Source organism: Schistocerca americana, chromosome 6 (genome assembly GCF_021461395.2).
Source record: "Schistocerca americana isolate TAMUIC-IGC-003095 chromosome 6, iqSchAmer2.1, whole genome shotgun sequence".
In the NCBI taxonomy this organism is placed as follows: domain Eukaryota; kingdom Metazoa; phylum Arthropoda; class Insecta; order Orthoptera; family Acrididae; genus Schistocerca; species Schistocerca americana.
In genome coordinates, this window is record NC_060124.1 from 272,087,248 (window position 1) to 272,100,045 (window position 12,798).

General features: G+C 51.4%; 1 protein-coding gene across 1 annotated transcript in view; it reads left to right on the top strand.

Moving 5' to 3' along the window:
* The window catches only part of LOC124620087 (protein dachsous), a 327,560-nt gene extending 315,847 nt beyond the window's left edge, over positions 1-11,713 (top strand). Inside the window, exons 26-27 of the mRNA XM_047146756.1 lie at positions 4,399-5,355; positions 10,130-11,713. Coding sequence (XP_047002712.1) covers positions 4,399-5,355; positions 10,130-11,713 — 2,541 coding nt within the window. The remainder of the gene's footprint in view (positions 1-4,398; positions 5,356-10,129) is intronic.
* Positions 11,714-12,798: the final 1,085 nt, after the last annotated feature.

A 12,798-nucleotide genomic window follows, 5' to 3' on the forward strand; every position in this document is an offset into this window, starting at 1 on the left:
CTCGTGAAATGAAATGGTAGTACGTGAAAATCCCCACTTCATCGTTACCTCGGAGATGCTGTGTGTCCCATCGCTCGTGCGCCGATTATTACACCACGGTCAAGCTCACTTAAACCTTGATAACGTGCAGTTATAGCAAAAGTAAACGATCTAATAATTGCACCCGACACTTGTTGTCTTGTATAGGCGTTGCCGACCGCAGCGCCGTTTTCTGCCTGTTTACATATCTCTGTATGTAAATACGCATGCCTATGCCAGTTTCTTTGGCGCTTCATTGTGACCTTGCAGTTACTTCCCTATTACGGAAAGAAAGTAGTACGGCGTAAGGATATCCATACAGCCAATCTGCTTTAAATTTTCTTTTGTTCCCTACATCAGTGACGACTAATGAGAGAACAGGATGATTCTTCAAAAAAGGCTCACCCCTTTGCTTGCTATGCTTCTCCTCAAGACAGCTAGAGTTTTGTCTTTTGTTATGTAGACTTTCAACAAAAGCTGAATTCCTTCTTAGTGGAGAATGGCATAGTGTAGTCAGTGAGTGTTTACGTTGCGAAAGCAAAAGTACTGGAACCTGTCATAAGATACGGCATCTATTGTCGTAGTTTTAATTTGATTTCAATCTAATGTGAAGGAGTGCGATAGAAGTTTCATCTGTGTAATTGCATGCACCATAAAATTCTGCGAATAACAAAATGGAATGAGTGCTGTGCATTCTTCACAGCCTCTGAATGTGTCACCAGTTGTTAAGGTGAAATTATTTGCATCCAGCTAACGTGGCTGTCACGATACGTCTAAATGTAAGTCTTGCAAATTGCTGGTGTAATTGTGTATTTGACCAATGGCCTGACTCGATGGATGTAGGTACAAAGTTTTTGAGTTAATGCTAATTTAGTCACACTGGTATCACGCTGTACAAATACGTTGAAACGCTATGTGATTTTATTTCGGTGATTAGGAAACGAAATCAACAACGAAATTGACAGTACGAGCACATTGCTTTCCTTTGTATGTAGGATGTTTTATGCCGTTGGCTCTGAAAGCATACACTGACGCTTCAAGATGGGCGCTACGCATCACGATTTCAGAACGCTGAACAGAAGACCGGGACTATCTTTCGACACAGCACCATCAACAAACATACAGTTATATTTCATTAAACGGAAATCTCCCATGCCTTTAGCTGCTGCTATTGTGTCATCAAAGAAGCGAAGACGTTGAGATCAGTTAGTGCAACAACTTTCAGTGGGACAACGGCTGTACCGTTAGTGATGCGTGGAAACGGGAGCTCGATGCTGAATGGCAACAAATAAGCTGAGTCATACACTATCTAATGAAATCAACTTTCGGTACCGATGTTGTTCCATCATAGACATCAATGTAATGTCTGGTAGGATATGGAAATTCCATAGCTTCCTGAGGTCCCCATGACATAACTCGGCGAAGAAAATGTATTATCACTCCGCCTGCAGATAATTCTTGACGATAACAAGGAGAAAACTTGAGATTTCATAAAATGTGGCAAGAGCTCCGTGAAGCATTTATCCAACACTGCTTCCTCTTTCTGCCTAGATATCTCGCGAAAAGACCATGAAGGTAGAATTAGAGATCACCGAGCTCATACAGAGTAAATGGTTGTTCTCCCCATGAACTATTCATGACTGGAAGACGAAAGGGATGGGGTGTGACAGTGGTACGTGAAGTACTGTCTGCCACACATTGTAAGATACAGGTGTAGATGAATATGAAGCTGGGACCACAGACGCAGGGCGACGAGTTCAGAGAAATATATTCATTAGGGGGGGGGGGGGGGCAGGACATGTGGCACGTCTCCAATTGGACGAGTTAGCAGTAATTATGGGCCTATGTCCAGTTGATTTAATCTTTCGACACCTTGCAGCAATGTCTTGGTTAAAAAAGCATGACATTATAAAGGTGGATCACATACGGGAAGAGCTTGCCAGAATGCACGAGAAATTAAAAATCTAGTTCTACAGATGTGGCAGACGGAATGGGATGTGTCGGAAATGGCTAGCTAGAAGCGTAAGTAGGTTTCTGCCTTCAGTCAGAGAAAGATTAAAACTGAAACATTTCCAGCCAACTGAAGGGATAGTACACCTTCTGACTGGCCGTTGACACCCTATCCAGTGTATCTACACCAGATAGGCAAACAGCCAGGACCAGCGTGCGAATGGGAAGCAGATGTGGGCATCCCAGAACACATAGTCTTCGAGTGCCCAAATTACGCACAAGTTGCCTTCAATGAGAGGCAAACGGTCGAAACTCAAAATGTAACAGAAGCTTTACTTGAGGTAGAAAAACATAAAACACTGTGTGAACTTACTGCAAAAGTATCGGCTCACACTCAGAAAGAGTACCAAAGGGAAATGCTGCAGCGTGGCGAAAGACAGGGGAGAAAGCTGTGTGTTCTGAGAAGCACACATTGGCAGCAGTTAGATCGAGCCTATATTCAGGTTCTGTTTTCTGCCAGAAGCAATTTGGATGGCCTGCGATTCAGGCCTTTCCTCTCTAGATTGGATATTAAACTATTTGTGATTAGAAAGGTTATAGAGGTGACTTCCTCACCTAGCGAAATCTAGAAATAGGGAGAGGTCTAAAGATCGCATGAAGTAGATGGTTTGGCCCTTCCTAACCTTCTGACAAACCAAACAAGTCACGATTTGTAGAGGTGCGCTTGGTGGTTGGGCGTAGTACTAGTCGACATCTGTAATTTAGACATAGTTAAAGTATTTTGTGATTAACTGAGTAAACTGGCAGTAGTTTGTGGTAGGTGGTGGAATCCCGCACTTTTGCATGTAGTTATGGACGGGTACTAACCATCAGAGATATGTAGGGCGATGCAAACGTGACTGTACACACTTCTTGGCTGCAATCTATGTATCAAAATAAGAGTAAAATGTTAAATAAAGTTGTGTCTGAAACTGTTTTATTTCCGAGTAACGATGCATAACTTCATTTGTGGTAAGCATTACATCATGAGCCATTACAGGCTTCTGGCTTGTCGTGTTCGCTTGCATATCGGCTGATGTTACGTTGTACACCTCTCTACCTTGTTTGGTTCATTCTGGCATGAAATGTCTTTGACTTTGGTGTGGTCTGTTGTACTCTATGGCGCTCTTGTAGTGTAGACGTATCGCATACATCCATTCTGTCAGTAGTTCATAGATTGCAGTCGTTGTGTGTAGTGTAATGGGCTACTCAGACCAAGAATACGCGGAAATGCACCTTTACTATGCACCAGAGGTGATGCACGAGTGGCAAGATGATGACATACGGAAACGTTTCCAAACAGAAGAGTATCAAACCATCAGCCTTCCACAGCCTTGGATAGTGGCTTAGGGGAATACGGCGTTCTTGACGCGCGACTGTTAAGTAGGTAGCAAATGGATGGAGTGGGTGTTCAGAACATCCGACTGTAAGCACTCGCCTTGTAGCTGCCACTGTAGGGGTTCCTCAATCAGCTGTATGGCACCTGCTTCAGAGACAGCGATTCCACCCATTTCACCTGCAGAAGATACAGGAGCTGACACCTGTAAACTACCCTAGACATCAGAATTTCTGTCAATGGTTTTTCAGTCATTGGATACTATTTACAGATGAGAGCCTCTTTACCGGTGCGGGTATTGTGAACGCTTATAACATGCACCTGTGGACATACGGGAATCCTCGCGTAATTGCACCACGAGGAAATGAACATCATTTTGCAGCTAATATTATGTGTGATATAGTGGACAATCAGTTACTTGGACCACATGTTATTCCACAGTGCCTGACTGGCATAGTGTATCGACAGTTTTCGGAACACGAATTGAGTGGTCTGCTGCATCATGTCCCACTAACTGCACGAATCAACTTATTGTTCACGAACGACGGTGCCCCTGCATATTTCAATAGGGAGGCAACAGAGTATCCCAGTGTTGCCTAGACTGATAAGTGGACAGGTCGTGCAGCACAGGCTGCTCGGCCGGCCGTATCTCCGGATGTTAACCCTCGGACTTTACCTTTGGGCTGTATCGAGGAGCTCGTGTACAGTGTTGCAACTGACAATGTAGCACGACTACAGTAGCGACTGAACGTGGCTCTGCAACTGTGCAGAATTAGATGAACGGAGCGTGCAGCATTCCGATAGCAGTAACACGTCGAACGTGTCAATGTCTTCGTCTACAGGAAAGTCGCTAGAACGTGTTTTTGGGGTGAACGTACGATACGTAGTTATTATGAATTTCGAGTTCCTCTTGTCGTTTCTTTATGAGAAGAATTAATTTTGTGTCGTCGTCTCGCACTCGTGATACCTACTCCATTGCATAACTCTGAAATAAAGCTGTTTCGAACAAACTTTATTAACATTTGACGCTTACGCTTACTTTTGTGCACTGACAGGTAGTGCGCGTGACGGACGGCGCGCGGCCGCCGCTGGACGCGCCGCTGTCGACGCTGGCGCCGGTGCGCGTCGTGCTGCTGGACGAGAACGACAACGAGCCGCGCTTCCCCGTGGCCGAGTACCTCGAGTTCGTGGCCGAGAACGAGCCGGCGGGCACGGCCGTGTTCACGGCGCGCGCCACCGACCTGGACCGCGGCGAGTTCGGCCGGCTCAACTACTCGCTAGCGGGCGCGCCCGACGACGCGGGCCGCCTCTTCCGCGTGGACGCGGCCACTGGCCTGGTGACGACGGCGGCGGCGTTCGACTACGAGGCGCGCAGCAGGTACGCCTTCTCGCTGCGCGCCACGGACCGCGGGGGGAAGGCGGCGACGGTGCGCGTGCGCGTCGAGGTGGAGTCGCGCGACGAGTTCCACCCGCAGTTCACGGAGCGCACGTACCGCTTCGCGCTGGCCGCCGGCCGGCTGCCCGTCGGCTACGTGGTGGGCCACGTGGCGGCCACCGACCGCGACAAGGGCCCCGACGGCCGCGTCGTCTACCAGCTGACGACGCAGCACCCCTACTTCAAGGTGAACCGCACGACGGGCGCCGTCACGCTCAAGAAGAAGCTGGACGACGCGGCGGCGGCGCTCGAGGCGGGCCGCGACATCAGCCTCGTGGTGACGGCCAGCTCGGGCCGCCAGGGCTCGCTCACCAACATGACCGTCGTAGAGATCGCGCTCGACCCGCGCGCCGCCGACGTCGACACCGACCTGGCGACGCCGGTGGCGGGCGGTGGAGGCGGCGCAGACCCCGGGGGCGGCGCGGCGGAGGGCGGTGGCAGCGACGCGGCCGTGTCGGCGGCGGCGGGCGGGCTGGCCGACTGGGCGCTCGGGCTGCTCATCGCGCTCGTGCTGCTCGTGCTCGCCTTCGGCGCCGTCTTCCTCTTCCTGCACGTCCGCAACAGGAGGCACAAGAAGGTGAGCCGAGCTCCGCAGTCTACGGGGTTTTATTTGCTTACCTTTTCGAGAGAACTTTTCCCAGTATTGGGTGTTTCACAATTCGTGTTACACACTTCTGAAGGTTTTAGAGACGGCTCAAATGGTTCAAATGGCTCTGAGCACTATGCGACTCAACTGCTGAGGTCATCAGTCGCCTAGAACTTAGAACTAATTAAACCTAACTAACCTAAGGACATCACACACATCCATGCCCGAGGCAGGATTCGAACCTGCGACCGTAGCGGTCACGCGGTTCCAGACTGAAGCGCCTTTAACCGCACGGCCACACCGGCCGGCAGAGACGACTTAGTAGATCAAGTTTTACACAGGAACGCATGGCCAGAAACGTCATCCAACGACATTAGACGGCGTCAAAGGTATAGGCGCCGGCGCTTGTAAATACACTCCTGGAAATGGAAAAAAGAACACATTGACACCGGTGTGTCAGACCCACCATACTTGCTCCGGACACTGCGAGAGGGCTGTACAAGCAATGATCACACGCACGGCACAGCGGACACACCAGGAACCGCGGTGTTGGCCGTCGAATGGCGCTAGCTGCGCAGCATTTGTGCACCGCCGCCGTCAGTGTCAACCAGTTTTCCGTGGCATACGGAGCTCCATCGCAGTCTTTAACACTGGTAGCATGCCGCGACAGCGTGGACGTGAACCGTATGTGCAGTTGACGGACTTTGAGCGAGGGCGTATAGTGGGCATGCGGGAGGCCGGGTGGACGTACCGCCGAATTGCTCAACACGTGGGGCGTGAGGTCTCCACAGTACATCGATGTTGTCGCCAGTGGTCGGCGGAAGGTGCACGTGCCCGTCGACCTGGGACCGGACCGCAGCGACGCACGGATGCACGCCAAGACCGTAGGATCCTACGCAGTGCCGTAGGGGACCGCACCGCCACTTCCCAGCAAATTAGGGACACTGTTGCTCCTGGGGTATCGGCGAGGACCATTCGCAACCGTCTCCATGAAGCTGGGTTACGGTCCCGCACACCGTTAGGCCGTCTTCCGCTCACGCCCCAACATCGTGCAGCCCGCCTCCAGTGGTGTCGCGACAGGCGTGAATGGAGGGACGAATGGAGACGTGTCGTCTTCAGCGATGAGAGTCGCTTCTGCCTTGGTGCCAATGATGGTCGTATGCGTGTTTGGCGCCGTGCAGGTGGGCGCCACAATCAGGACTGCATACGACCGAGGCACACAGGGCCAACACCCGGCATCATGGTGTGGGGAGCGATCTCCTACACTGGCCGTACACCATTGGTGATCGTCGAGGGGATACTGAATAGTGCACGGTACATCCAAACCGTCATCGAACCCATCGTTCTACCATTCCTAGACCGGCAAGGGAACTTGCTGTTCCAACAGGACAATGCACGTCCGCATGTATCCCGTGCCACCCAACGTGCTCTAGAAGGTGTAAGTCAACTACCCTGGCCAGCAAGATCTCCGGATCTGTCCCCCATTGAGCATGTTTGGGACTGGATGAAGCGTCGTCTCACGCGGTCTGCACGTCCAGCACGAACGCTGGTCCAACTGAGGCGCCAGGTGGAAATGGCATGGCAAGCCGTTCCACAGGACTACATCCAGCATCTCTACGATCGTCTCCATGGGAGAATAGCAGCCTGCATTGCTGCGAAAGGTGGATATACACTGTACTAGTGCCGACATTGTGCATGCTCTGTTGCCTGTGTCTATGTGCCTGTGGTTCTGTCAGTGTGATCATGTGATGTATCTGACCCCAGGAATGTGTCAATAAAGTTTCCCCTTCCTGGGACAATGAATTCACGGTGTTCTTATTTCAATTTCCAGGAGTGTATATGCATGAACAGGGTCATTCCGTGACAATGCTACCAACTTTCTGGAATAATGGAGAAGGATAAATGCATCAGTTTCAGTGAACAGTTCCTGTACCAAAAACGAAAGAGTCGAAAGTTATAAGCCAAAACTGTTCTGATACCTCAGAAGAGTTCATGTACTCGTCCTGTTGTTGCTAAGATTGTGGGGCATGCAACTATGGACCAAAACAAAGGAAAAATATCTGGTAAACATGGGCTCTAACATGCATACCTGAGGAGCTATAAGCACTTCGTGTTCCGAAAACTGTCGATACACTTTGCCACTCAGGCACTGTGGAATAACATGTGGTCCAAGTACTGATTGTCCACTTCGCTACTATGCAACGTATCTCCTCGGTTGAAGAAGTTCTTATAGCTCTTAAGGTATGCCGGTCCATGTTTAACAGACATCTTTTCTTGTTTTGGTCCACACTACCACCTCTGAAAACTGCCTACCCTGCAATCTTAGCAGTAGCACTACCAGTACATGTACTCCACTGTCAGAGGTATCAGAACAGTTTTCGCTAATAAATTTAGATTCGGTTGTTTCTGGTGCAGGGACCCTTACCTCAAGCTGATACATTTATCCTTCTCCATTACCCTTGAAAGTTCGTAACATCATCACGGAGTCACCCTGCACATGTATACATTTAGAGGCACCGGTGCTTCTTACTTTGACGTTGGATGGCGTTTCCGGACATGAGTTCCTATGTAAAACTTGATTTACTAAGTCCCCTTTGCAACCTCTAGAAGTGTGTAGCGCGAATTGTGAAACATCCTGTATGTAAGAGCACCATCATGTTGTTACGTTCCAGGTGGCTTTCATTAGGATACTGTATTTTCCACTGGCACAGTACTACCTTCCATTATTATGCAGAGTGTTTGAAAAATACTTTTACAAACTTCGAGGACGGATTCCTTACACCGAAAGAAGAAAAGAGTTCATACATTGTCCGAAAATCCTTAGTTTTCGAATTATTAATGAAAATTAACTTTCAACGCCTTTCCAGGTGCAACCCAACTTCACTTAGCTATGCACCTGTTTCACTCATCCTATGCTACATGGAACTGTGTCACTAGGGAGACTTCTTTGCATGTACTTGAATTTTTACGCTATCGTTAGTTTACTTGTAGAGAAACGTTGTGCAAAAAGGTTCTTACCTATGTTTGCTTTTTTCCCGACGGTTTTTGGTGTGTCACCTACCACCAACCAAATTCCCACGAAACTGATTCCATTTTGAAGTCTCAAAACAATGGACCCAGAACGGATCTCTCTCTAATCCCTTAGCTATTACCTTATACACCACTGTGCTGGGCGCTGATTACTGTCTCTCGATCTTAACAATTGTGCCTTAGACACCCTTATCGCTTCCGTGGACACTCCATATCCCACAGGCGGGCGAGGAGCGAGGGCTACCACAGACTGTCGAATCCACCGTTGATGTCCACCAGATACTGATCCGCTGATGAGAGGCCAGATTTATGTACTGCATTTTTTTCGAGCCGCACTATGACTGCTAGGACCTGTTATCTTATTACTTTTGCAGTGCTCCACACACGCCTCTTAGCCAGCATCCGCGGCTCTCACAGTGCCCCTGAGTCGGAGACTGCGTGGAGTTCTTTTGTTTGCTCTTTATGTTATCTTCTATTTATATGCAGCAGTTATCTATATTTATAAGAAAAATACATAAAGCTGACTGTAGGAAATTATAAACCGATGTTGTATTTCAAGACGAGATCAAAAAGAAGACAGAGAGTAGAAACAGATGCCCCTTCACTAACATCACCTGGGGAAGGGGACTTGGTCTTGAACTTCAAGTCCGGCGTCTGCATGCGGTGCTATCCTTATTTGTATTACCCACATGAACAGCACGACTAGGAAAAACTTGGTTTGTTCCGTCCATCCGGATCTAATCTAATATACAGGGTGAACATTAATAACACCGACAAACTGCAGGGACGGGTTGCTAACCACGTGCCCGGGGTTCTTTGTGTGTTGCTGGCCGTGTGATTGACGCAGCATGCTGTAAGCAGCAGAATGGTCCCGTACTCATGCCAGGAACAAGTCGAGATTATGATTGTGTACAGCGGATGATGTTCGTGTACACCCACGCAGTTGGAAGCGGTCGATAGGCAGCACCGCTATACCGAAACAAGTACCTTCACAGACATCAACGACATCACACAACATATGAAGCCCTTCTCGGGTGTTTGTGTGTTCGTGGGCCATTTCAGACGGACGAACGTGCAGGGAGGCTAGGGGCTGTATGTACACCAGATTTGGAGGACCAGCTTCTACAGGCTATTGGGACGCCCGCCAACATGTTGTAAGCCAAAGTACGATTATGTGTATCCTGCATGACAACTGCTACTATCTCTATTACCTGGAACGAATGCAACGATTATCAGCAGAAGATATTCCTCTAAGGGAATGATTTTGTCGTTGGTTTTTGCACCCGCCCATCAAAATTATGGAATTTCTGTCATCAGTCCTCTTTTGGACGAACATTTAACAGAAGTGGCGTCATCAGTCTGCATAATCATCATCTGTGGCTTACAGACACGGCTTGTGGTTAGAGGAACTGTCATTTGTCAGCGCTGTCTAACGTGGCAACGATGTATTTCTGTACACATGTTCATAGGACAGTTTGTCCTCCATTTCCAGGCAGGGATCTGTCCGTGCAGTTTAACGGTTTTATTAATGTTCACCCTGTATATCAGTGCTGTTTGTTAGTGTGCTGTGTGTGTTAATGTTTGTTAGGTTACAAAACAACTATTACGTACGTTAGTATGTAACCAAATTTTGCGTGGCTTTGGAACAAAATTCTGCCACCGAGGAATGGACTGTAAACTAATAAATGCAGAAAAAGTGCCACGTGAGCCTAATCTGCGCCGTCGCGTGTTGCAGGTGAACAAGCCGGCGCTGAGCGGCGGCGCCAGCGTGGGCGGCAGCGCCGACGGCTTCGTGGACCCGAGCGCCTTCGACACCATCCCTATCCGCGGCAGCGGCGCCGGGGGCGGCGGCGGCGCGGGCGGCGTCGTGCAGGGGCCGGCGTCCCCGTTCGGGCCGCCCAAGTACGACGAAATCCCGCCGTACGTGGGCGCCGTCGGCGTCGGAGTCGGCCCCGTCGTCCACCGGAACAACAACAACTCGGCGAGCTCCAATTCGGGTGCGGCGACCACTTCGGAGCTGTCGGGCTCCGAGCAGTCCGGGTCGAGCGGGCGCGGGTCCGCTGAGGACGGCGAGGACGTGGAGGACGAGGAGATCCGCATGATCAACGAGGGGCCGCTGCAGAGGGACTCCGGCATCCACCACAGGCAGCCCGACGACGACAACCTGTCGGACGTGTCGGTGCACAACACGCAGGAGTACCTGGCGCGCCTCGGCATCGTTGACACGGCGGCCAACACGGCCGGCGCCGCCTCGGCCTCGTCGCGCCGCTGCTCCGACGCGGCGGTGGCGGCGGGCGGCGCGGGCGGCTCCGCCAAGGACGGCGGCGCCTCGGCGCTGCTGCACCACCAGGGCGTCGGCGTCGGCGTCGTGCCGATCGACATGTTCGATGAGGAGGCGGCCGGCGAAGCGGACATCGCCAACCTCATCTACGCCAAGCTGAACGACGTGGGCGGCGGCGCCGGTAGCGAGCGGGGCGGCGCTGGCGGACCCGGCAGCTCCGGAGCGGGCGGCGCCGGCGGCGGGGGCGGCGCCGCTTCGGAGGACGGGGGCGCGGGCTCGACGGCGGGCGCCGACCCCGTCATGGTGATGGGCGGCTTCGCCGGCACGCACCAGCCCTCCATGACCGGCTCGCTCAGCTCCATAGTGCACAGCGAGGAGGAGCTGACCGGCAGCTACAACTGGGACTACCTGCTGGACTGGGGGCCGCAGTACCAGCCGCTGGCGCACGTCTTCAGCGAAATCGCGCGCCTCAAGGACGACACGGCGTCGGTCCAGAGCACCAACAGCGGGGCGTCCGGCGGAGGCGGCGGCAGCAGCGGCGCGTCGCTGGGCGGCAAGTCGGGCGCCGGCTCGACGGTGAGCAAGGCGCCGGCGCCGCCCCCGCCGCCGCCGCCCGTCAAGACGGTGCCGCCGCCGCTGCTGACGTCGGTGGCGCCCCGCTCGATAGCGGCGCCGGTGCTGGCGTCGCGGTCGGCGCAGGCGGGCGCGGGGGCGGGCGCGGGTGCGGCGGCGCAGGCGGCCGTGCCGGCGCACCACCAGCTGCTGCTGCTGCCGCGCTCGCCCATCAGCCACGACGCCAGCGGCTCCGGCTTCAGCACGTCGGCCGCCATGTCGCCCAGCTTCTCGCCGTCGCTGTCGCCGCTGGCGACGCGCTCGCCGTCCATCTCGCCGCTGGTGACGCCCGGCGTGCCCACGGCGCACCACGTGGTGTCCCTGCCGCGCCAGCAGCCGCTGGCTCAGCCCCAGCGCGCCGCCGCCGCAGCCGCCGCCGCCGCAGCCGCCGCTGCCGCCGCGGCCGAGACGGAGCTGCGCATCTGAGGCCGACATGCTGCTGCCACTGCTCAGCTGTGCTGTTCTACGCGACATTCGTCTTCACACATAGAAGCACTCTGTTCGCCGTACCGTCGTGTCCCCGACAAACAACTTATTAGATCTCATTTGCTGACTCTGTGTAGTTCTCATATATTTTTGGTGTCCCATCACTTCACATACATCACTGATCCAGTTCGAAACCATTAATACAGTCACTACAGGATTTCGCATAAAAATAAAAATGTGTTTTGTCGCAAGCTATGTTTCCCATCGACATGTAATCGGTATAAGTCCCGCCACTTAATCACATTTTTGCTCAATAAAGGGACCTTTAAAATTTTTTACCATCAAAGGGAAAATAAAGTATGTAACACTGTTTTGCTGTGTCCTTACAGTAATGTCGAATATTTACCCCAGCTAAACTGCTCTACAACTTAGAGAACTACCAGGTCATTCAGAACTTGCCTCATTACTTAGCATTAATATTCGGATTACACTATTTCTGAAATTGTCACCCGTTCGCATCGTCACGAAGTGTGTAAATGCTCGACCCGTTTCTGTCGGTGCTCGGACTCGTGTATACCTCTGAACTTCACCTGCTATGTAAGAAAGAGTACAATTTCTCAATGATTTTTCAGGTACAGTTACTGCCTTGTATAAATATAATGTTTATTGATTCTGTGCCAAATAAGACTTCATTTCACGGATGAAATGTATTTATTCTTGTGAGTGTTCTCGGACTCTCGTTACTGTAAACAGAACCGGCATGTGTCGCGCCACACTTAGCCCTTACGTAATTTTCTCTGATGTAAGGAAAATGAGTTTGCAACAAAAATGGCTAATTTCCAGCGGCAGGGCTACGGACAGTGAACTGTGCGTGTGTGTTATTAACAGACGTGTAGAACCTCACCGGGTAAAGACACTGAACAAGTGCTCTGTACATAAGTGTGATCTTATAAACATGTATAAATGAGTGTAGTTACTGAGTCCATGTAAATACGGACAAGCATGAAAACAATAATCAAAATTTTCGTAAATGCAGTGACTATTTAACTGTAAATTTATTTAAAATGTGTAGCTAAATGATGATG